The sequence below is a fragment of the Bubalus kerabau genome, chromosome 5 (assembly GCF_029407905.1).
Source record: "Bubalus kerabau isolate K-KA32 ecotype Philippines breed swamp buffalo chromosome 5, PCC_UOA_SB_1v2, whole genome shotgun sequence".
NCBI lineage: Eukaryota > Metazoa > Chordata > Mammalia > Artiodactyla > Bovidae > Bubalus > Bubalus kerabau.
The window spans coordinates 111,204,494-111,228,119 of record NC_073628.1 but is presented as its reverse complement, the minus strand read 5'-3'; the positions used below and the strand labels follow the sequence as shown (position 1 = coordinate 111,228,119).

Below are 23,626 nucleotides of genomic sequence, written 5' to 3'. Positions count from 1 at the left end.
AGTTTCTATGCAGTTAAACTGAGTTGAAACCTGGGTTCCACTAGTTCCTGGTTGCCAACTTAGAACAAACTGTACAACTTAAGTCTTGGTCTCCTTGTCTCTACAAAGAAGGAAATATCAGTACCTACCTCTGTTTAAGATGAATGGTAAATGAGATATTGCATAGTAAATCTTAAATATGAGCTCTTTGCTATTACGAATGTCACTTAAGGTATGAAATATCACTTTCTCCTCAAAACGTAAACCCTTAAAAAGTCAAAAATCTAAGGAATCGGGTGTAATGATTAGCATGCCTTTACTCTCCTGTTTCAAAAACCACTTCCTTGAAAGGCTGAGCTTTCTGTGACAACAGCTTTATTTCAGACCTGTACACCATAACTTGCCAATGTGGCCAGGCCAGCTCGGTGTGATACACAGACAAGGGAGAACATGCCAGAAGGAGCACAGGAGCTCGGAATGTACCACCAACAGCTGACATGAAAGGACAATTTATTCTGGGATTCGGAGCTGCCTTCTCCATCCCAGCCTCATCTTTCCACACTCCACCCCTCACACTGACCCACCCACCATAAACACCACTAAAGATAACATTACCAAGATAAGCTGATGTTAAGCCATGAAAACCAGCCCGTCATATTCCCATACCTTGGCTGTTCAGTCGCTCAGTCGTGTCTGGCTCTTTGCGACCCCATGGGTTGCAGCGCTCCAGGCCTCCCTGTCCTTCTCTGCATGGGCTGCTCCCACTGCTAACAGCCGCCCATCCTTCTAGACTCTTCAGGCGTCACCTCCGCCTGTGGGCTGCCATGACTCCTCTCACCCCTACCTTTTTTCAGACTCCCATAGTTCCAGGGTTATGCTAACACAACATAAGTCACTGCACTTTATCTTTTTCACTTGTCTTCTCTTCCCAGAGGACTGTGAGCAACGTATGAGCACAAACTGTGTCTTCTACCTCTGTATCCCCAGAGCCCGGCTCCATGACTGACACCCCCGGCAGCACCGCACCAGTAGCTCCTCTAATCTGTGGTACTTATTCACACCGCCCTCACCTGTGAGCAGGGAAACCTCTTCTTTATTACAACTTTCACTGTCTTAAAAAGGTTGACCCAGGGACTTCCCTGGTGGTCCAGTGGTTAAGAATCACCTGCCAACGCAGGGGACATGGGTTCAGTCCTTGGTCCGGGAAGCTCCCACATGCTACAGGGAAATGAAGCCCGTGCACCACAACGACTTGAGCCCACGAGCCTAGAGCCTGTGCTGCTCAACCAGAGAGGCCACCTCAACGAGGAGCCCGTGCAACCACAACCAGAGTAGCCCCTCTAGCGCCACTCGCCACAACTAGGGAAAACCCGTGCACAGCAAGGAAGATCCAGCACCGTCAAAAATAAATAATAAATAAATGTTTTCTTAAAAGGTTGACCCACGTGTTCTATTCACAACACCCAAAATCCTGGTAAATGGAAGGCCACGTGTAATATAACCCAGGATCTGGTAATCTACGGTCAGTCCATCGGCCAAATCTGACCCACTGCCTAATTACATAAATCAAGTGTTATTAGAACACAGTCATGCCAGTTCATTTACATACTATCTATGGCTGTTTTCTCATTTCAGTGGCAGAGTGGAGTAGACCACCAGAGACTGTGTGGTCCCCAAAGCTGAAAATATTTACTCTCTGGCCTTCTGTAGAAGGTTTTCTGACCCTGACTTTAAACAAATCTAGATCTCACCACCCTTACTGCCAGCTGCTTCTTCCCCTGGAGGAGACAAAGACCATGTAGCCTCAGGAGGCTATGGACCATGAAATGCTTCCAGGTCAAATGCGGATTAACATTTCTGTGCACTGAATGTTTGTGTCTTTTCAAAATGTATATGTCGAAGATCTAACCCCTCATTTGATGGTATTTGGAGGAGGGACCCTTGGGAGGGAATGAGCTTTAGATGAGATCATAAGGATGGGGCTCCCATGGTGGGATTAATGTCTCTCTGAGAAAAACAGGAGACCAGAACCTCCCCTCTCCAGCATGTAAAGATGAAGGAAGCATCTGTAAGTCGAGAAGAGAGCCCTCACCAATAAATGAATCATCTGGCACCCAGATCATGGGAATTTCCAGGCTCCAGAACTGTAGGAAATAAGGTTCTGTTGTTTAAGCCAACCAGCCCATGGTGTTTTGCTATAGCAGCCCAAGCAGACTAAGACACATTTCAAGAAATAAGCACGACTATGATTTATGTAGCACTCTCTATGTCAGGTAGGGACTTCCCTTGTAGCTCAGTTGGTAAAGAATCTGCCTGCAATGCAGGAGACCTGGGTTCAATTCCTAGGTCAGGAGAAGGAAATGGCAACCCATTCCATGATTCTTGCCTGGAGAATCCCATGGACAGAAGAGCCTGGAGGGCTACAGTCCCTGTGGTCCCAGAGTTGGATACAACTTAGCAACTACACCACCACCTCCTCTATGTCAGGTACTTACATGGATTAATTCATGTGATCCTCACACTAACCCAATGATGCAGAGAGTCACATGCCCCATCTAAGAGACAAGAATCTGAGGGACGGAAGTGAAATAAGTTGCCCCAAATCTCTCGGCTAATAAATGGTAGAGCTGAGATTAAAACTTGGATAGTCAAGCTTCTGAAACCATATTCCTAACTGATTATCAGCTTCTCTGAGCATCTTGACACTAAGAGACTGTCCAAAACAGAAGTCTATCAATAGGTGAATACTTTTCTAGGATTCCTGTCATGAGTGTGGGATGTCAGTGGACTCCAGGATTAGGCTTCTCTGAATTCAAAGTCGATGCCAGAGGAGGGTTTAAGCAGAAGGAATGTCTGGGATATACATTCCCACACAGCCTCAGGACACCTGCAGGCCCCAGCTGAGCAGAATGACGGGATGGAGTGAGGGAGCCCTTATAGTTTCAGAAAGCATAAAGTTAGAATTGGTACATTTGGTAAATGTTGACTCAGGAGGCAAACCATTTTCATGGTCTGAAAGACAGCTCCCAAGTACACACACAGTGCCTGTGCGTCACTGCAAGCTGAGATAAGCATTCAAATTCACTGTCAGCCAAATGTTTTGAGTTTTCATATCCAAAAAAAAAATGAAAATTAGAAAGTGTTCCTCTGCTCTAGGGAGTCGCATGTGGAATTTCAACCCACTTCTGATTCAAATTAAAAGGATGGTCTCTTTTGCTTGAGGTTAAAAAGGGGAAAAATTCATAATTAAGAAATTTAAAATTGCTTTGGCAACCCCCTGCCCCACACATGCAAACAAAAGAGCTGGTGTTAGGTGGGATTTGGTCTCCTAATTCAAGAATCAATCTTCTCCCTGCCGTGAGGAAGTCTGTTTATTTAGAGATGGGAGAGAATAAGAATGAGAGACGACTCCCCTTCTCCTGTTACCTGTGAGGGCCGTGGTGTCCGCCTTCTTGCTCCCCTGGTTGCCCCTCTCAGCCCACACGTAGACTTCATAGGCCTCCCCCGGCCTCAGGCCTGTCAGGACAGTGCTGTTCTGCTCCCTGGGCACCGCCGTGTCCTTGGTCTCCCCGTCAGCGGAGATGTAGCGCACCATGTACTTATCAATGACTGCCCGGACTGGCTCCCAGGAGACCTCCACTGTGTCTTCAGTCACTCGGTCGGTGACCACATTGGTTGGACTATCAATTTCTTCATAAACATAACACAAGAAAGAAAAATTAGAGAAGACCTTTGGCTGGTCAAGGTTACAAATGTTTCAAGATTGCATTCTTCTGGATGACCTGGTTCCATAGTCTGTGCAATGCAAGACTCTCCGTCATCTATGACAGGGGACAACTGGCCTCTGCTTGAACCCTAAGCTGAGAAAAGTCTTCCTGATGGATATCCATTTTCAGACTGCTGAACACATTAGAGAAAGCTCTTCCAAGTGTGGCCGCTTGAAGTGGCTACTCCTTCAAGGATGTCTACCCTTGGTGGGCATGGAGAATACATCTAATTCCTCTTCCCAGGGACCATTCAGCAGGTGGATGGTCTCTTCCTATACTGTGCTGTACTTAGTCACTCAGTCATATCCGACTCTTTGTGACCCCATAGACTGTAGCCCGCCAGGCTCCTCTGTCCATGGGGATTCTCCAGGCAAGAATACTGGAGAGGGTTGCCATGCCCTCCTTCAGGGGATCTTCCCAACTCAGGGTCTCCAGCATTGTAGGTGGATTCTTTACCATCTGAGTCACCAGGGAGGCCTGGTCTCTTCCTACTTCTCCCCTAATCAAAACAGCTTCACCTCTCTAATTTATGCACTTGTAAATTAAAATCTATTATATTGTATTATAAACTTATATTACCAACTTCCCACTTAGTTTCTAGAATTGGCATTTACATCTAGATGTGTTCTTGTCTTTCCCTTTTCATAGAAAAATTCCCAGAACTCAGTTCATTTATTCAACAATTCACTGAGCATCCATTCCATGCCATGGAATGTAATGGCTCTCAGGAATTGCCGATTAACAGGACAGTCAAAAATCCCTCTTCATGTAGACTTCATATTCTAGAAGGACTAACCCAGAACAAAATGTCACAGACACGTTACCCCTCAATAACAGCCTCAGCCCAGAGCCTCAGAAAATTCCTCTTTTCTTCATACTTGTCCCAGTTACCCCAGGGGTTTTCAACCTTTGTCAACCAAGGACACCTACTAAGTACCACCACCAGAGGGTCTACTTCAGAAGGTCTGAGATATGCCCTCACATCTCTATTTAAAAAACAGATACACAAAACTGCACAGGTGATTCTGATGTACATCAAATGTTGAGGATCTCCACATTAAACCACATCTTCCCAATTTTTGCATATCATACATGTCCACCATTTATCCTCATTATATTTTATCTTACAGATTCCATTTATAATGTAGTCTTTCATCCAAGATGCCCACTTTCCTTTCCAGGTTCTTACCATTTGCAAACTTAATAAGTGATTCATCTGAGTGCACCCATCAAGGTCACTGATAAAGATGCTTGCCCCAAGACCCCGCCTTACATATAGACTGGTATCCTTCTGGGTGAAGACACACAGAAGGGAAAGCTGAGCATTTTTCTTCTTCCTCATCCTGCTCTAGTTCTCTTAGCCAAGGATTTTCCAGCAGAGAAGCTACAACTTTACATAGCTGTGTTCTTTGACATCAGTGCGCTTTTCTTGAGCACAGTGGCTGTGTTTTGTGTGCAAGGAAATGAAATACATTCTATCACCAACAGTGCATATTTTATTTAATAAATCAACTGCCATTTATTAACCACATACTAAGTGCCAGGTGCTTTTAATTCATGACTTTATCAGACCTCATAGTAACAACATAAGGCATTTACCAGGTTCTCCATGTACTAGTTTGCAAATTAATAATGGTTACCATTTTGAGATCACTAATTATATGCAAGACTCAGAGAGATTAGATAAATTGCCCAAACTACACAGACAGTAAATGGTAGATCCTGATTCCTTCTTTAAACAATCATTGAGTGTCTACTTGGAGCCAGAGACTCAGCAGTGGTATGAGTTAAATTGTGTCCCCTTACCAAAAAGATAAATCTAAGTACTAAACCCCAGCACCTCAAAATGTGACTTCATTTAGAGGTCTAGAGATATAGGGTTAAAATGAGGTCTTTATGGTGGTGGAACCGATCCTTATAAAAGGGGGAAATTTGGACACAGACACATTCAAATGGAAGACAAGATGAAGGCCCTCAAGGAGGAGACAGGCATGTGAATGGGCACCCCAGTGTTCGCTGCAGCTCTGTTCACAAGAGCCAAGACACAGAAGCAGCCTAAAGGTCCATCAATGGAGGAACGGGTAAAGAAGATATATATTAGTATGTATCCATATACACACACGCAATGGAACACTACTCAGCCAGTAAAAAGAATGAAATAATGCTATTTGCAGCAACATGGCTGAACCTAGAGAATGACTTCTCAGTAAGTCAGAGAAAGAGAAATATCATATGATATCCCTTATATAATGGAATCGTAAAAAGCCATGATACAAATGAACTTATTTACAAAACAAAAACAGATTCCCAGACTTAGAGAGCAAACTTATGGTTGCCAGAGGGGAGGATGGGGAGAAGGGATAGTTAGGGAGTTTGATATGGACATGTACACACTGCTATATTTAAAATGGATAACCAACAAGGACCTACTGTATAGCACAGGGAACTCTGCTCAATGTTATGTGGCAGCCTGAATGGGAAGAGAGTTCGGGGGAGAATGGATACATGTATGTGTACGACTGAGTCCCCTTGTTGTCCACCTGAAACTATCACAATATTGTTGATAGACTGTACTCCAATACAAACAAAAAAGCTAAAAAACAAAACAAAACAAAGATTGCCAACAAACCCCAGAGGCTGGAAGGGACAAGAAAGGATCCTCCCCTTGAGCTGTTGGAGAAAATGTGGCCCTGCTGACACCTTGATTTCAGAACTTCCAGCCTCCACAATCGAGAGACACTCAATTTGTTTTAAGCCACCCAGGTTTTGGTACTTGGTTATAGCAGCCCTGGTGAACTAATATAAGCAATGAAGAGAATAAAGACCCTCGACCAGGGAGCTTACTTTCTCTTGGAAGAGCCAAACAATGAACAAGTGGAGATAGTGTTAGGAAGCCCAATAGGGCAAGGTAAAGGAATTAGAAAGTGAGAGAAGAAAGATGCTTGGGATTTTAGAAGGAAGGCCAGTGAGAAGGTAATATCTGAGCAAAGAGCAAAGTGAAATGAGGCATCGGGCCATGGACAATCTGGGAGACCTCACTTCAGGCAAAGGTAGCAGCGAGTTCAAAGGCCCTGCTCCATGTATTCGGGGAACAGCAGTAGGCCAGGGCATCAGGACAGAGTAGGAGAGGGGGTTGAGTGGCTGAAAGTGAGGCTAAGGAGGCAAGGGGATGCCTTTAAAAGTCATTGTAACAACTTGGCTTTTGCACAGAATGAGATGAGAAGCTTCTGGGGGTGGCAGAGGGGGGCGGTGGCTCAAAGAATAGTATGATCTGACATGTTATAAAAGGATCCCTCTGGCTGCTGGAGAGAGTACAGACTATCGCAGGTCAAGAGCGGAGTCCCCTAGGAGGCCACTACAACAGTTAATGTGTGAGATGACAGGAACATGGACAACTGTGGCAGATGAAAGAGGACTGGGGAGACTGAAAGACAGAGCTGCCAGAGTCCGCTCGGGAATCTGACATGACTATAATGACTTGGTTTGGGTCTTGAGCAATTTGCAGCAAGTGGCGACATTTACAGAGATGGGGAGATCTTTGGTACTGGTATTACAACAAATGCTAAAGGAACCTCTCTAGGCAGGAAACACAAGAGATGGGGAGATACGAGGGAGGGTAGAGTCTCCAGAAGAGGTCGAGGAGAGGAATGGAACCAAAGGTTTGCTTTTGGACTTATTAACTGGTAACTGGTAGAGTCAAGATTTGAATCCAGTCCCATCTACCTAAGACTACAAATTTCCACCTTATACCACTACCATTGGCCTCTACTTCTTCTTCTTCTTTTAGTATTTATTTGTTTAGCTGCATCCAGCCTTGGTTGTAGCACACAGGACCTTCATTGTGTTATGCAGCATTTCAGGCAGACTCTCTAGTTGTGGCACAGGTTCAATCATTGCACACGCAGGCTCAGTTGCTCTGAGGCAAGTGAAGTCTTAGTTCCCCCACCAGGGATTGAACCCATGTCCCTGGCATTGCAAGACCGATTCTTAACTGCTGGACCACCAGGAAAGGCCCCCATCAGCCTCTTCTTACAGAACTATGACTACTACTAAGAATGCAAAAAAAGTGAAAGTGTTAGTCGCTCAGTCATGTCCAACTCTTTACAACCCCATGGACCATAGCCCACCAGGCTCCTCTGTCCATGGGATTCTCCAGGCAAGAATACTGGAGTGGGTTGCCAGTCCCTTCTCCAGGGGATCTTTCCAACCCAGGAATCAAACCCGGGTTTCCCATACTGCAGGCAGATTCTTTACCATCTGAGCCACTAGGGAAGCCCACTGCTAAAATGATAATAATCAGTTGCAAATAAAATAAAATATGATCTGAAAATTTCTTGCGACCTGAAATCCAGCAGCACTGGTGGATTGGAACTTGGAGGGGCAACTAGAAAGAGGACATGGTCCCAGGCTGTCACCTCTGGGAGACTGGGGCTGGGTGTATCTCACACCCACTGGCAAAGTGGGTCTCTTGGGATGAAAGGGCAGTGCGTTCAGAACACAGACACCAGAAGAGCCTAGTCCTGGGCCTCTGGAGGCTCAAGCAGGCTCTACGAGGATGCTCAGGAGAAAGTGTGTACCCTGAGGGAGAGGGCTTCCTCCTCACCCCATTGCCCCTTTCTGTGCAAAGCATGATTCTGCACATGTCAGGGAGGATATGAAGAGAGCCTCCAATGGTGATATGTCACTTTGGGGAAATCAGTGCTAAACTGGGAGTGGGGACACTTTGACTGGCAAAGTGAGGATGGGGAACACCCAGAGAGTCCTGCCTCTTGAAGTCCCTGGCCCCCATCCTCTCCCACATCTGTATAACCCCCAGGCCTCTCACCACCTCCCCCTGCCCCGGATCAGTACTTGTCACTATAGCTGCCAGGACCCTCAGCCCAGGCCCACGGCGTTGTAGGGAGAGGGCTGCCTGCGTGTGCAGCCCTGTCAAGATCCATCATATCCACATGGTTGGATGGAGGAAGCCTTATGTTTGTATAATCAAGTTTGATAGAATAATATATAAAAAGCACCTGGCATGTAGTATGTGGTCAATCAATGGCACCTGGCTTTTTCAACACATTATAGTTTTACAGGTCATTTGCAAAAAGTGAGCTTATGTAACACACCTCTTATTAGAGAAAAAAAAAGCACATAAGGAATAATCATGAGACAAGGGGCTACCTCTAGGATTACACACCAATTTATCTCTGTGGCAGCCACTACAATACTCTAATATCTGGGAAACAGATCAGAAAGATTAGAGAATGACCCTCAAAGAAGAAACTGAATGTTTCCATATATCCCCTCATTTTTGGATTTCCTTTCTATCTAGATAACCACAGAGCATCAAGGAGATTCTCGCTAGTTTACTATTTTATACATAGTCATGTATATTATACATGTCAATCCCAATCTCCCAATTCATCCCACCTCTTCTTTTCCCGCTTGGCGTCCATACACTTGTTCTCAACGACTGTGTCTCTATTTCTGCTTTGCAAATAGGTTCATCTGTACCATTTTGCATATATATAACTGATTCACTGTGCTATACAGCAGAAACTAATACAACATTGTAAAGCAACTATACTCTGATAAAATGTTTTTTAACATAAACAGTAATGAGGGCAGGCTTGCCTTTACATATAATAAAATTATGATAAGTCAAAAAAAAAAAAGAAAGAAAGATAAAGGAAATCTTCTTCTAAAAAAAATAGAAAGAAAAAGAAACTGAATATTGTCTTTCCATCACTGCCTGTGGATTAAGGACAGTCCTAAAGAGACGTGTTAGACTGCCTCTGTCCCACTTGGGTGAACAGGGCTAAGCTACCACCAAGGTTTATGGGAACCGATCCAGGGAAGTACAGATTTCTGGCACAAGACCTTATTTTGACACACAGCCCTGAGGCTCCTCCTCCTCCTCCCAACAGTCCCAGCACCCCCAGGAACAGAGAAGAACCAGGAAAAAGCCATCTCGGCTATGAAGAGTGAGAAGGTAGGAGGCAAAATAGAATCATAGCATGTCAGAGTTACAGAGACCTCGCTCAGAGAGGACATGTGACTTCTCCAAACTCATAAAGTCAGTGAGAGGCCGGGCTAGCCTGGAACTCGGGACTCCCCGCCCCCTTTCTCTCAACTCCCTAACAGCAACAACAACTTAAGTGTTTAAGAGGCTCTTTAATGAGCTGCTCCTCTCCTTGATAAATTTCAGGATGGGAATCGGATGCCAAGATACAGATGTAGGAGGAAAGCCTCAGTGATAGGACCCCCCACAATGCACTACGTCACTGGAAGGGGCCAGCTTAGCAGGACCAAGACCTCCCTCTCTGCCAAGAACGAATATGGGGATCATAAACAGTCTTTTCCATGGAACAAAGCCTTTTAGTAGCCTGCTGCAGCTGGCCAAATCTGAGATGAGTCACAGCCGCGGCTCAACTGGGAGATGGGCCCTCCTGCCCTGGCCCCAGCTTCCTCCTCAGGCTGCAATCTCCCACCTGCTGGACACTAGCAGCCCTGGTGGGAACTTTCTCGGGGCCATGGGAGGTGAGAGACATCTAAGACAAGAGTTATGAGGCTTGATAGGAGAGATTCACTTTTGAGTGCATGTATTAGGTGGCGCCAATGGTAAAGAACCTGCCTGCCAGTGCAGGAAACATAAGAGATGTGGGTTCGATTCCTAGGTTGAGAAGATCCCCTGGAGGAGAACATGGCAACCCATTCCAGTATTCTTGCCTGGAGAAGCCCATGGACAGAGGAGCTTGGCAGGCTGTGGTCCACAGGGTCGCAAAGAGTCGGACACGACTGAAGTGACTTAGCACACACACACTCAAATAAAGGTGAGCCCCATTTCAGAGAGATCTACAAAACTGGGGATACAGAAAAGGCTAGTAAGGAGTTCTAGCACGCAAGGACAGGTTTTGCTGCTTTATGACAAGATTCCCCCACACGGTTGGGTAGGGTTACAGCTATCCTGGGTCTATGCTGATACCCTCAACAGCACAGGTCCACACTCCAACCCATGGCCACAGGCTTAGGGACAGCCTTCTCCATTCACAACAGCTGCATGTGAGCCACCCAGCTGGCATGTGGAAAATGGCACAGTCAGGGCCTAAAATCTATGGAGACATGGGCTTGAGGGCAGGGACAGGGACAGGGCCTACACCACTGTTCTGAAGGTGAGTTCACTGAAGAGATATGTATAGTACCTCTTCAGTACAGAACTATAGTAGCTATGTTTTCTCAGGTCTCCTCCACTGCTGTTCATTGTGGCAATAAAATTATTCAAAAGATATCATATGTAGAGAATGTGCTCACAGAGATCAATCCATCTTCATGCTGTCCTCCTCTAACTTTGCTTCTGGAAAGCAACCCTAAACTCAAATGTCATTCACTACTTTACTCTGAATCTCCTAAACTTTGTAGGCCTCAACATTCTCATCTGTAAAATGGGAATAACAATGCTTGCAATGTTAGTAGAAGGACCAAAGATAATGTTCATGAAGCCCCTCGGTACCTAGAACACAGTGGGGCCTCAAAGGCTAGAGATTCTCATTATTTTTCAGCTACAAGGTATAGGTGTGAGGTGGCTGTGAGAGACAGGAGTTCTGAATGATACGGGAGCTCATCTTGAAACAAAAAGGAGCCAGAGAAGGAAAGTTTTAGGGGCTGGGCCATTTCAAATGAAGCACTGTGTTTGGGAAGCAATGACAAGTGAAAAGGATAGTAAGAGTTGCCAAAACTTATTTCATAGCATAGTCTCAAGGGAAAAGTTCTGAGAAAAGTGTTAACAAGTGAATACGCTAGACTGTATGTTCTAATGTGCCTGGGAACACGTGAGATTATGAAAAAGCAAGGGGTCCTTTGTTTCAGACTCACTATGGAAAGGCATGAATTACAGACGTTATTACAAAATCATAAACATAAAAAAGTAAGAGAAGGAATTTGAAACTCATGCAGTCCAACTTTCCATGTTACAGATGGAGCGTCACCTCTCCTGGTCTGAGGGGCCTGCCTCTCTGGTCATCTGATGTGATGCAGCTGTGAGGGTCTGATGGGGAAGTTTGGGAACACTTCTCCCTGGAGACACTGGCCTGGCTGACGTGTGCTTCTCCAGAAGCTGACCTGGTCCTGAGGTTTTTAGAGGTGCTTTTCACTGCACTTTGAGCATGTTAACAGGGTAAGATTTTTCAGTCGACACTTTCTCTTCCATGGTCTGAGTTCCGCTGAGTGATTCGTTAAATGAAAAATATCTGAACTGTGCCAGCTCCACCCTGTACAGGCATATGCCATTCTTATATTCCAGTGTGTTTTTCCATCGCATGGAATGCAAAACATCTGGAGAAAAGAGAGATTCTTCCCCTCCCTCTTACATTAACTAACAGTCTAGCCAGGTGTGAGAGTGTTTCCTGACCTTAGAAATAATTGTGTCTTTTTTGGTCATCTTAATAAGGTACATAATACAAATTTATTTGCAATCCAATAAAATATCCCATCCTGCTTTTAGAATATAATAAGCAATAAAAATATTTATTGAACACTCATGTTCTAGCTAGGATAATACACTTGAAAGTTTAATTGGCAATTCAAGGCCATTTGTAATTAAATGCTCTAGAAATTCAGGGGCAAAGATGGTTGCCATTTAACATGGTCCTAGAAGGCCTCAGTGGAGCGGCCAGTGTAGGGGCTGACCCTGGAGGGATGTGTGATGTTACTGCTGTGAGCCCTTGAAGGGCAGGGACCAGGGCTCGTCATCTATATATCTAAAGGAACCATGTCTCTAGGACCCAATGATACTCGGCAATTAATGCTCGTTGAACTGACTTAATTGACAGCTAGAGATAACAGTAGAGAATTTTCCAGGCAGGGGTAACAACACGAACAAACCCACGAGGTAGAGAGAAGTCTTCTGTGTTAGGGAACCCCAAGAAGAGTCCAGTTGCAGGAAGGCTTCCTGGTGGGAAATTCTGAGCACGACAGTGGCCCAGGTTGGATGGGCCCACAAAAGCCAAGATAAAAGGACTCTATCTTACCCAAGACAATGAGAAGTCACAGAATTTTTTTAGTCAGGGAGTAAAGAGTATGAAAATTAACCAGAAATTCCCTGGTGGCTCAGACGATAGAGAATCTGCCTGCAGTGCCGGAGAACCAGGTTCAATCTCTGGGTCATGAAGATCCCTTGGGGAAGGGAAGGACAGCCCACTCCAGTATTCATGTCTGGAGAATTCCACGGACAGAGGAGCCTGGTGGGCTACAGTCCATGGGGTCACAAAAGACACAACTGAATGACAGAAACTTTCAATTTCACAATGAACAGGGAAATAAATGTAGGTGCCCTTTTAGTTTTGCATCCACCAAAGTGGACATCCGGGGTTCCAGACCCAGCCCTGTCACTTCCAAGCTGGGCAATCTTAAGCTTAATTTCTCTAAGCCTCAGCTGTCTCATATGTGACTTAGACATAATAATAAGACCTACCACACAGGATCATAATCAGAACTAAATGAGATAATTCATGAGCAGTGCACAGTTAGTATAATGCCTGGGGCATGGTAAGCTCTCAATTAATTCACAGCTAAAGAAAAAGCCTCTAGAAGCAAGGAAAGACCTGCCATTTTCCAACTCACTGATGGTGACTCACTAGTCCACCGTTCATGCAGGCTGCACAGTATACTCTGTATGGTTAAAAAATTAATGTATTTTTTATTCTTTGTGATTGTCCAACTATATAATTCCTTCACATCCCAGCTATGCAATCTGTTAGGCAACTGAAACGGTGAATTCAATTCTTGCACCATCTCACTCTCATTCTCACCACCCCAACCAGCTACTGCCAGGACTGAATTGAAAAGAACTACAAAACTTTTCAAGAAAGTCTCCAAATTCAAATATCCCTTCTTTGCCGGCTCCAAGGATTAGCCTTTACCCAGCGGCATCAAGCTCACAGCCTCCCAACGTGACTTGGCAGGAGCACAGAGTGTTTGCACGAGGCTCACAATTCAATACGGGCTCAAGCACTGTCTAAAAACTAAAAATTACATAGGACATCTTGCATATAAAACTACCATGATTTCAAATTCTTTTCTGATTAATAAATTACAAACTTACTGTCAAATATTACTGATTCATAGCAACATTTGTCATCATATATTTTCTTAATCCACAGATGCTAAATCTATTGCTACTCCCCTGCGAAAGTCTTTAATATCTCTTGACATTTTAAAGCAAACTCCCTGAGTGTGTTTGTCATGAAAAAACACCGAAATGACAAGCAAAAAGTTATAAATCACCTGTCTTGGGTACTGTGGAGCTGTGTGCCTAAGTCCAAGATAATAAATGCCTTGGAAAGAAGTCAGTGATTGAAGCTATTAAAATAAGCAGAAAGGTGTTGGAAATAGCCTATCCCCTTGACTCCAAGAGCCAGGTGGAGATTTTCAACAGCAAGAAAAATGTGAGATAGAAGAAGTTTGCTTCCCCTCTCCTGCCCCGCGCCCCTCCGCCAGAAACGTCAGTACACAGAGAGACTGGCTGTCTCTATACACAGAAGTACAGAGTTTTTATCCAAAGAGGAGTCAGCCAAGAATATAGCAGAATGCGAGCATGGGATGCATTCACAGTGCCTCCACGTGGTTCTTACCTGTCCTGCCATTCAGAAGAATCGGCTTGCCCTCGAGGTCTCCCCTCATGGGGATGACTGTGATCTTATATTCCGTCCCCGGCTGCAGACCTGGAAACAAGCAGCCAGTGCCGGGTTGAGTACAGGCTCTGGACCCTGGAGCCCCAGCACTGCTCTTCCGGGGATTCGGCAGGGCGAGGGGTGAGGCTGTGCGTCTCCCCTCAAGACTACAGTCTACCTAAGGCAGCTAAAGAGCTGCAGGACCAGTGGAACATGAGGCATCACTGAGGAGCTTACGGGCCAGAATGGATGAGATGAATCTGATGAGGCTCTGGTTTCTTCCTTGGGCCATTAAGCACACATCTCCCAATTGTATTTATAGCCCAAATGTTTTTCTGCTCCTGACAATCATTTCCCCTCAAAAGTTTCTTTCCTTCCCATTGTAATCATTCACTTAACTTCTTCCTCTTTATTTTCTCTTTTGTCTTCACTTTACTTGGCCTTTTCTGTTTCTTTTTTGTTCTTAATTTTTGTTGTTTCTCTGTAGCAGCCACCTGAATGCTTGTTCCTTGTGGCACAAAAATTCAGACTTTGGTGACAAAATGCAGGCAAATGGTAGCATGTATGAGGCACAAAACATTGAGAACCCTAAGATGACCTCTCAAGACAGAAATCAGAGGGTGGAGGGCAGGACAAAGCCCCAGAGGAGGACGTACCAAGGAGCTGGTAAGCCTCAGGGCCCCTCACTTGCACCAGCCCCTTCCAAGGCCATGTGCGCGGGCATTCATGCTTATGTGTTACTTTTCTTAAAGAGGGTCCTGAAAACTGTGCAAGCCTCAGGTGCCACAAAACACTACCCAGCCCTGCATGGCCCCATTGTGTTTGCAGCCATCTGATTTCCAGTCTTCCAGTGTTTGCTCAGTCACCTGGGATGAGGAATGCCCCACTTCTGGCCGCCTAGCTCAACTCCTTCCACATATGATGCTGAACAAACCAAGTTCAACCAATTTCTCAATGTCTCTCTCTCTCCCACACCACACACACACACACACACATATACACACACACTCCATTCTTCCAAAAAGAAAGCCTGTCTGCCATCAAATCCCCTCTGAGACACAGAGGCTTCCAAGGGGTTAGCTGACTTGGAAGAACATTTCAGATGTGTAATCTGCTACCCGGGTGCTCCGAGATTCTGGAGTCAGCCCTGGGATGCTGGAGCAGAGTCTTCAGGCCCCTCAGAGTGGGCTGACCTCTGTGAGCTCCCGGAGTCAGGGTTCAGGTGATTCTCGAGGCCTCAGAATCCTCTGTGCACAGCTGAGTGCTGTAGCTACTGGTCCCCACTGCTCACACAGTCCCCACCTCAGCATCCACACCAAGCATCTCGCATCCCCAGTGCTGGCTCTTACCCGTGATGTCATATCGGCTCTTAGGGTCACCGCTCTTGGGCACGGTGACCTCGGCCACCTCCTGCCCTGTCAGGGGGCCATACTGCAACTTGTAGTAGTCCACCTCGGTCAGGGGGTTCTCCCATTCCACGTCAAGGGAATTCTCCGTCTCATCCGTCACCCAGGCAGTGCCAGGCACAGCGAGATCTAGTGCAGGGGTCAGGGAGGGCAAGAGAAAGCGGTGAAGACCAGGGCTCCTGTCTGTAACAGGCCGTTGGCTACCAGGTCAGCTCTCATTCTGGACACTCTGAATGCAGGCTGCAGCCCCAGGACATGTCCTTAAAATGTGTCCTAACACGTAACTGTTGGTTTTCACACTGTCCATGGAGGACAGACTGTCTTCCAGGAAAACTTCTTCCCTATCCCAGCCCATCAGATGCCAAGCAACCCTCCCCGTCCACATTGCCATGGCCAAGCCCCGAACCTCAACTCCGAGGCCAGCCATCAACACGCTCGGCGTTGGGGGCAGTTACACTGCTCTGAACCGAACATTCGCTCTTCAGCTCTTCAGAGACGCAGCCCCATGACAAGACTCTCAAGGCCATGTAGAGTTTGGGAAATATATTTCAAATTTCCTGGAATGCAACACTGGTAATACAACCAGCTCCTTCCTCATCTCCCAGATTACAGTTGCTTCCCCTTCTCTCAAATTCTCCTGTAAGATTTACCCATAGGCAAAACTGTAAAGTAGCAGAATTTTAACTTGGTCCTTTGAAGGATTCTTCCTGCACCTTCTACCAAATTTTAGCACCTCTCCCAGATACCTAATATCCTCAGCGGCTCTACCTATTGATCCCGTGAAGGAAGAAAGTAACTGTGCATAGTTCTTCATGCTCTGCTGGCTCAGTCAGTAAAGAATCCACCTGCAATGCAGGAGTTCAGTCATTAAGTTGTGTCCGACTCTTTGCAACCCCATGGACTATAGCCCATCAGGCTCCTCTGTCCATGGGATTTTCCAGGCAAGAATACAGAGTGGATGGCCCTTTCCTTCTCCAGTGCAATGCAGGAGACTGGAGTTCAATCCCTGGGTCGGGAAGATCCCCTGGAGAAGGAAATGGGACACCCACTCCAGTATTCTTGCCTGGGAAATTCCATGGACAGAGGAGCTAAGCAGGTTACAGTCCATGGGGTTGCAAGAGTTGGACATGACTGAGCAACTAAACCATACCACTGCCACACGAAGTATTAATGGCTAAATGTTCACCCATCCACTCAGAAGAAAATGAAAATATGATGCCTGTTACCGAGGAACAGATTGCTGGTGTGGTTCTGTGGGAAGGACTTTTGAGTGCTGATGTTGGAGAGGGATCTGGGGTCCCTGGGAGTGCTTTGAATTCCAATGGCCACCTCCCAGGCCAGTGTCACCTGGCCTGAAGTTTGGAACAGGAAAGAAAAGCCCTAGACTCTCAGCCTTGCCCCAACTCCTCACCTCCTGTGCCTTGGTTCTGAAGGTGTTCCCACCAGGCTGACTGACCCTTTGTCAAGGACACAGAACAGAGAATTTGTGCATCGGTCAAGGGGCGAAATCTCAAGGCCTGTGGCTCTGAATGTTTCTGAATCTCTCTGTTATGGATAAAGAGCTTCACGGAGCCTTTTCCCTGAAGCACTCCCTCCCAAGCTCTGCCTTTCACCTGCCAGCCTCCAGGTTCTTCCCTCAAAGACGGCAATTCCTTGAGGGAACAACAGGTCAAGAGGTGAATAATGAAAAGACCCAAGGGTTACAGAAGGGCCACCACGTGGCTCACAAGCGAAAAAGCAGGAGCTTCATGAAAGAGCGCAAGGTGAGCATGGGGATAAGTGTCTCTCAGGCTGAGGTTCCCCAGAGGAACAAACCAGAAAGGGTTTCACTTGAATTAGATTAGACGACTTTGCAGGATTAGTCGTCTTTGCAGGATTTTACAAGTCCCCAGGGCAAGAAACCAGGAGGGATTGCTAAGACTTTCAGAACTGATGTCTCTGCTCTTCATTGAGAGACTGTGGGCACTGTCCTGGCTGAAGACAGGGGCAGTCAGACAAAAACAGAAAGAGAAAAGCAGCCCAACAGCAGGGGGCTGGCTTGACTCTCACAGGTGGGCCTCTGTGTTCTCCCATTGAACATACGCAATTTCACAGGGACTTCCCTGGTGGTTCAGTGGGTAAAACTCTGTGCTCCCAATGCTGGGACCCAGGTTCCATCCCTTGTCAGGAAACTAGATCCCACATGCATGCCACAACGAAGATCCTTAGTGCCACAACCAAGACCAGGAGCAGCCTAAATAAATAAATACAATTTCACAGGACATCAGCAGCAAATTAAGATGAAACAAGACCATTCCAAGATCATGTCTGCACACAGGCAAAACATGAACCAAACATTGCCCAAATCACAAAAATGACTAAATATCCTCCCTCCTGACTAATATGAGTGACTGTTGCCCCTCCCTTTTTTTTTAAACCAATGACAGTTTTAGCCTCCCTCTAGTCTGCCCTCTAGTCTGAGTTTGAGTGAACTCCAGGAGTTGGTGATGGACAGGGAGGCCTGGCGTGCTGCAATTCATGGGGTCACAAAGAGTCGGACACGACTGAGCAACTGAACTGAACTGAACTGAGTCTGCCCTCTTTCTAGATAAGATTCACTAAGATACCAATCACAGGATTATCCCCAGTTCATGACAGTATGCAATCGAAAGTAAATCCCTGCTTCCCTAACTCTTCTCTCAGATCACCTAATACAAGCCCAAATCCTACACCAGACCCCTCAAACACTGTCTTCCTGAGACACCCATGGTCCCTCACTGTGTGCACTCCTGTGAGGCAACAATCAATAAACCCAACTTGTTCAACGACAGGGGTGTTCTGAGAGGTCTTTGGCTAGAGGGCATTGACGATGGCAATCACAAACTGTCCTCCCAAACAGGATAAGTCCTTCATGCTCTTTCAAACACTGAGCTACCCCTACCCTTTTCTATTCTTACCACCAAAATGGACAGGCAGCCAGATATTTCTGCAAAGACACTGCATTCCAAAGGCCCATCCACCTGGATCTCCCTGGACTTTCCTTGAGAGTTTAGGGAAAAATAGAGGCAGCTCATTTTTATCATACCTAGAACAGTGACTTTTTGTTTTTTTTCAAGTCATTCAGTCGTGTCCAACTCTTTGCAACCCCATGGACTATGGACCCTAGACTCCATGGAATTCTCCAGGCCAGAATACTGGAGTGGGTAGCCTTTCCCTTCTCCAGGGGATCTTCCCAAACCAGGGATCAAACCCAGGTCTCCCACATTGCAGGCAGATTCTTTACCAGTTGAGCCACAAGGGAAGCCCAGGACAGTGCCTGGCAATGTTCAAGTAAATGTTCAATAAAGTATGCTGAGAAAAGGAATGAATTTGAACCCTTGAAGATCTAGGCTGTCTCAGGTACTTTCATAGGAATGAATAATTTCTAAAGAATAAGCAGTGATGCTTGTCCTTCCAAACATCTTGGTAGCATTTAGTGGTGCCCTAGAGATTCTGTCCCTCCAGATCCATCTGCCTTCCTGTTCTGTATCCCAGATTATGACCTCTATGACATGTATTAGCTGGGTTCCCTGGCCCTCTGATTTCTGGTCATGTGCAGCCAGTGAGAGTCACCAGAAGACCAGAGGGCAGACAGAGAGTTTGGGCAATTGTTCTCCTTCACTGCCTCCTGATGAGGACACAGTGGACTGCCTGTGTTCCTCTACCAAAGGCACTTCAACAGGCAGCCATCTCCTAAAGCTCTTTCTGGGTCCCAGTACCAACTTCCATCCCCTGTCCCTTCAGACTGGGGTGGATCCCCACTGACGCTAGTCCTGGAGTATTTCATCATCCAAACCCTACCTATACCTTTATAAATAACCTCTTCACTAAACTTTCTAAGCTGCCCCATTTGTTCCCTCTCTTTCCTGCTAAGATGAATCTAACTGATACAGGTGGCCTCAGCAGACCCCCAATCATACGAACTTGACCTTGTTCAGAGGCTCAGTGAGGGCATGAGGATGCAGGTGTCCTCCATGGCTGCTTGTACATGGGTGCCAGGGCAACCAGAGAAGACTCTTGAGAGTCCCTTGGACAGCAAGGAGATCAGACCAGTCAATCCTAAAGGAAATCAATCCTGAATATTCATTGGAAGGGCTGATGCTGAAGCTGAAGCTCCATTACTCTGGCCACCTGATATGAAAAGCTGACTCACTGGAAAAGACCCTGATGCTGGGAAAGATTGAGGGCAGGAGGAGAAGAGGATGGCAGAGGATGAGATGGTTGGATGGCATCATCAAGTCAAGGGACATGAATTTGAGCAAACTCTGGTAGATGGTGAAGGACAGGGAAGCCTGGTGTGCTGCAGTCCATGGGGTTGCTAAGAGTCAGACTCAACTGAGCAACTGATGAATAACAATCTCAGGAAATGGAGAAGAGCCTGTAATTCCCAATCCAGTAGGCTCCATCACTGGCTTGGAGGAGCAGCGCGAGGGGAATAAGAATGGAGACTTTTCTTCAGAACCTAGGATTGCAGCAGCTGTGTTTTACAAACTCCAAACCAGAGTAATGGCCTGAGTAGTAGAAGGGTACTTGTGGGGACAATGGAAGAAGATGTATAGAGCAGGACCTCTCCTGGGAAACCTGGCTGCTTCCTCACCTGTGGTGGCCAGTAAATGCTGTGGGCTGCTGAAAATCTCTTTCTTCACGTTGCGCAGGGTCACAATGTACTTGGTTCCAGGCAGCAAACCAAGGATCTCGTAGCGGTGCTGCTCCTTGGGCACTTTGATCTGCTTCACAGAGAGCTCCTTCCCCAGTGGGTAGTAGCTGAGGAGGTAGTGGTCCACCTGGCTGGAGGGTTCCCAGCTCACCAGCAGGGAATCCTCCGTGCTCTTGAGCAGCTGCAGTCCTTGGGGGGCAACCACTGCACACAGAATAGGAACAGGGGTGGAGACAGTGAGGGAACAGGGGTGGGGATCCATAGCCAAAACGTATTCCTTGAGCACCTACTTTATATTGGGTTGGCCAAATCATAGTACCTGGACAAACCCAAATGAACTTTATGGCCAATCCACTGCTTAACACTATGATGGTGGGTGTGGAGGATACACAGCCTGGGTAAGGCACCATGGTGGACCCCCGGAAGTTACTATCTAGTTAGAAGTTAATATTGACCCCCTATGTTGCCAGTGATGCTCCAAGTCTTAGTTCAAAACCTTTCAACCTATGCCTTTAGCAGAAGTTAACATTAATCTTTAAACAGTCCAGAGATGAGAAAAAAAGGTACAAAAAAAAAGAGAGAGAGAAAGAGAGGGAGAGAGAACCAGCTGGGACCAAGATGGTGAATATGACCTCCAACAGACCCTGAGTCTCACTCTACCCTGAATTTCTATAGTGGCATATTAAAGGACATGCCTACCAGCAGCCTTGACTGGGACATTAGGAGTCAAAAAAATGATAAAAAGAGAGTGGCACCCCACTCCTTTGAAAAAGCACTGTTCCTTCTCAGGTAGACTAATGTACACAGCTCCCCATCATTAACCTCACTCCTCCTTCCTTTGTTTTTACTCTTCAAAATTAAATCTCTCTTGCTAGGTGGGCCAGAAGTTGACCTGTGCACTTAGTTCCCTCTTCTCCATTCTTTGACCACTGAATAAAGCTTGTGCTATAGGGATCTCAGCTTAAGTTTTGTTATTGGCAGCTAGAACTGCAACCCTCCCCCAGCCAGGCAGAGATCCTCAGCAGGGCCAGGGCCGGAGCAGGGTCTACAAGACTTCATTCAGTAGCACCCACACCCACACACACACACACACACACACTAGATCACGTAAGACTCCTGCTGCTGCTGCTGCTGCTGCGTCGCTTCAGTTGTGTCCGACTCTGTGTGACCCCAGAGACGGCAGCCCACCAGGCTCCTCTGTCCATGGGATTCTCCAGGCAAGAACACTGGAGTGGGTTGCCATTTCCTCCTCCAATGCATGGAAGTGAAAAGTCAAAGTGAAGTCGCTCAGTCGTGTCTGACTCTTAGCGACCCCATGGACTGCAGCCTTCCAGGCTCCTCCATCCATGGGATTTTCCAGGCAAGAGTACTGGAGTGGGTTGCCATTGCCTTCTCCCCAGGGGATTCTGGAGTAGACTAAATAAAGGTGGGGTGCCCTACTTAGGACAAAATGTAAACTATGGTTAAAGGGTGCCTGGACCATGGGGGCCGGGTCAGAAGAGAGGCAGGCCCAGGCGCATCTCCGCTCTCACCCTGGGCGCAGTCGAGGCCGGTGAAGCCCTCCTCGCAGTAACACTCGCCCGTGTCACAGAAGCCGTGGCCGCTGCAGTCGCCGGGGCAGCGCCGCTCGCTGCAGTCCTCCGATATGAAGTCCTCGTGGCACTGGCATACGCCACGCACGCATTCGCCGTGCCCACTGCAGTTCTCAGGGCAGGCGGGGTAGGCGCAGTCGGCGCCCACGTAGGGCGGCTCGCACACGCAGCGGCCGTCCACGCAGCGCCCGTGGCCACTGCAGGCACCGGGACAGGCGAGCCGCTCGCAGTAGGCGCCCTCCCAGCCATGCTCGCAGTGGCAGCTGCACGTGTCCAGGGAAAAGGTCCCGTGGCCACTGCAGTGGCGGCTTAGACCTGCCGGAGAGAGAGGGGAACAGTCAGCGGGGCCTGGAGGGCTTGTGAATGGGGAATTTCCATCCCTGGGGACCCTGAGAGCAGATGATTTCAGAATTCTGCAAGAGTCCTTCTGTAGAGGAAGGTAGGGTCTATAGGGAAGACTAGGAGCCTGCCCTTTCCACCATGGGCCAGACTTGAACCTGCGAAATCTATACTTTATGCCTGAAAAGTCACAGGTACCACCCTAGCCCTTCCCTTTCCATCCCAAGCACTCCTGTGACTTCACTTGGTTCCCCCAACACCAACCCATAAAAGAGGCTAATTATTTAGTACTTTTCTATGAAAGCGCCTTAAATGCTCCAACCTAGGTATCAGTGGGCCAGGTTATACTAAGGGGCAGAGCTCCTGGGGTGGGCAGGAGAGAGTTAGGCTGGGTGGGAGTTTGTCTTGATTGGAGGAGCTGAACCTAGCAAGTCTGAGTCCTTAGGAAATGAGCTGAAGTTGAAGCCTGAAAGGTGGACCTGCAGAAGCTATAAAACAGCCCGGTCTCATTATGGGGATAACAGATGGGAGAAGGGTTAACCAGGCTCCCTTCTCTAATCCCAGACAGCAAGAGGCAGTTGGAGGGTGGGCCAGTCCTCCTGGTCTGCTCACCAGCCCCAGCTCCTGATTCCCAGAACATCCTCTTTCCTTCGTAAAAACTTTTGACTTTTGGTCAAAAGTTTGAAATTGCTCAGGGACAATTTCATGCTCTTTTATTGCCATTTTATTCGCCCGCAGCGTCCTCCGTGTCTAGTTCTGCGTCTGGCCTACAGGAGGCGCTCTTAATGGTAGCAATTTCTTCCAGCATTAAAATGTATGCCAAAGTATCACTGATTATTATTCTTCGGAAAATAATATGAGCAGTTTATGTTGGGGAAAAAAAATGTGATGGAAGTGCTCACTATTTGTAAAGTCAAATTGTAGTACTTCATTACTAACGAACAGTTTGCTGAATAATGGGCCAAGAAATCTTCTGTACATCATCTATAGTTCTCAGAGCTAGACTAGCTGATAGAACTCTCCTCAACGGACAGTTGAGGAAATGAGGAATTTGCCCAAAGTCACACACTGAAGAATGGCAGGACTGAGATTTGAACTCAATCCTGTCTAGCTCCAAGCCGTCAGTCTTCTTTCCTCGTCAACCTGTGGCTTTCCCTTATAAAGGGAAATAGAGGTTGGATCCACAGGTAAACCGGCGCCCAGAAGCAGTCTCTTC

The 23,626-nt window shown here is 46.9% G+C and overlaps 1 protein-coding gene and 1 long non-coding RNA gene across 2 annotated transcripts in view; one reads left to right on the top strand and one right to left on the bottom strand.

Moving 5' to 3' along the window:
- TNN (tenascin N) overlaps positions 1-23,626 on the bottom strand; it is an 85,258-nt gene that overhangs the window by 49,343 nt on the left and 12,289 nt on the right. Inside the window, exons 3-7 of the mRNA XM_055582734.1 lie at positions 22,012-22,386; positions 20,420-20,683; positions 15,748-15,933; positions 14,360-14,449; positions 3,406-3,669 (exon numbers count right to left, since the gene is read on the bottom strand). Coding sequence (XP_055438709.1) covers positions 3,406-3,669; positions 14,360-14,449; positions 15,748-15,933; positions 20,420-20,683; positions 22,012-22,386 — 1,179 coding nt within the window. The remainder of the gene's footprint in view (positions 1-3,405; positions 3,670-14,359; positions 14,450-15,747; positions 15,934-20,419; positions 20,684-22,011; positions 22,387-23,626) is intronic.
- Positions 10,462-13,781, top strand: LOC129653247 (uncharacterized). Its single transcript, XR_008715002.1, has 3 exons — positions 10,462-10,564; positions 11,705-11,904; positions 13,550-13,781. It is a non-coding gene; the product is annotated as an uncharacterized LOC129653247 (long non-coding RNA).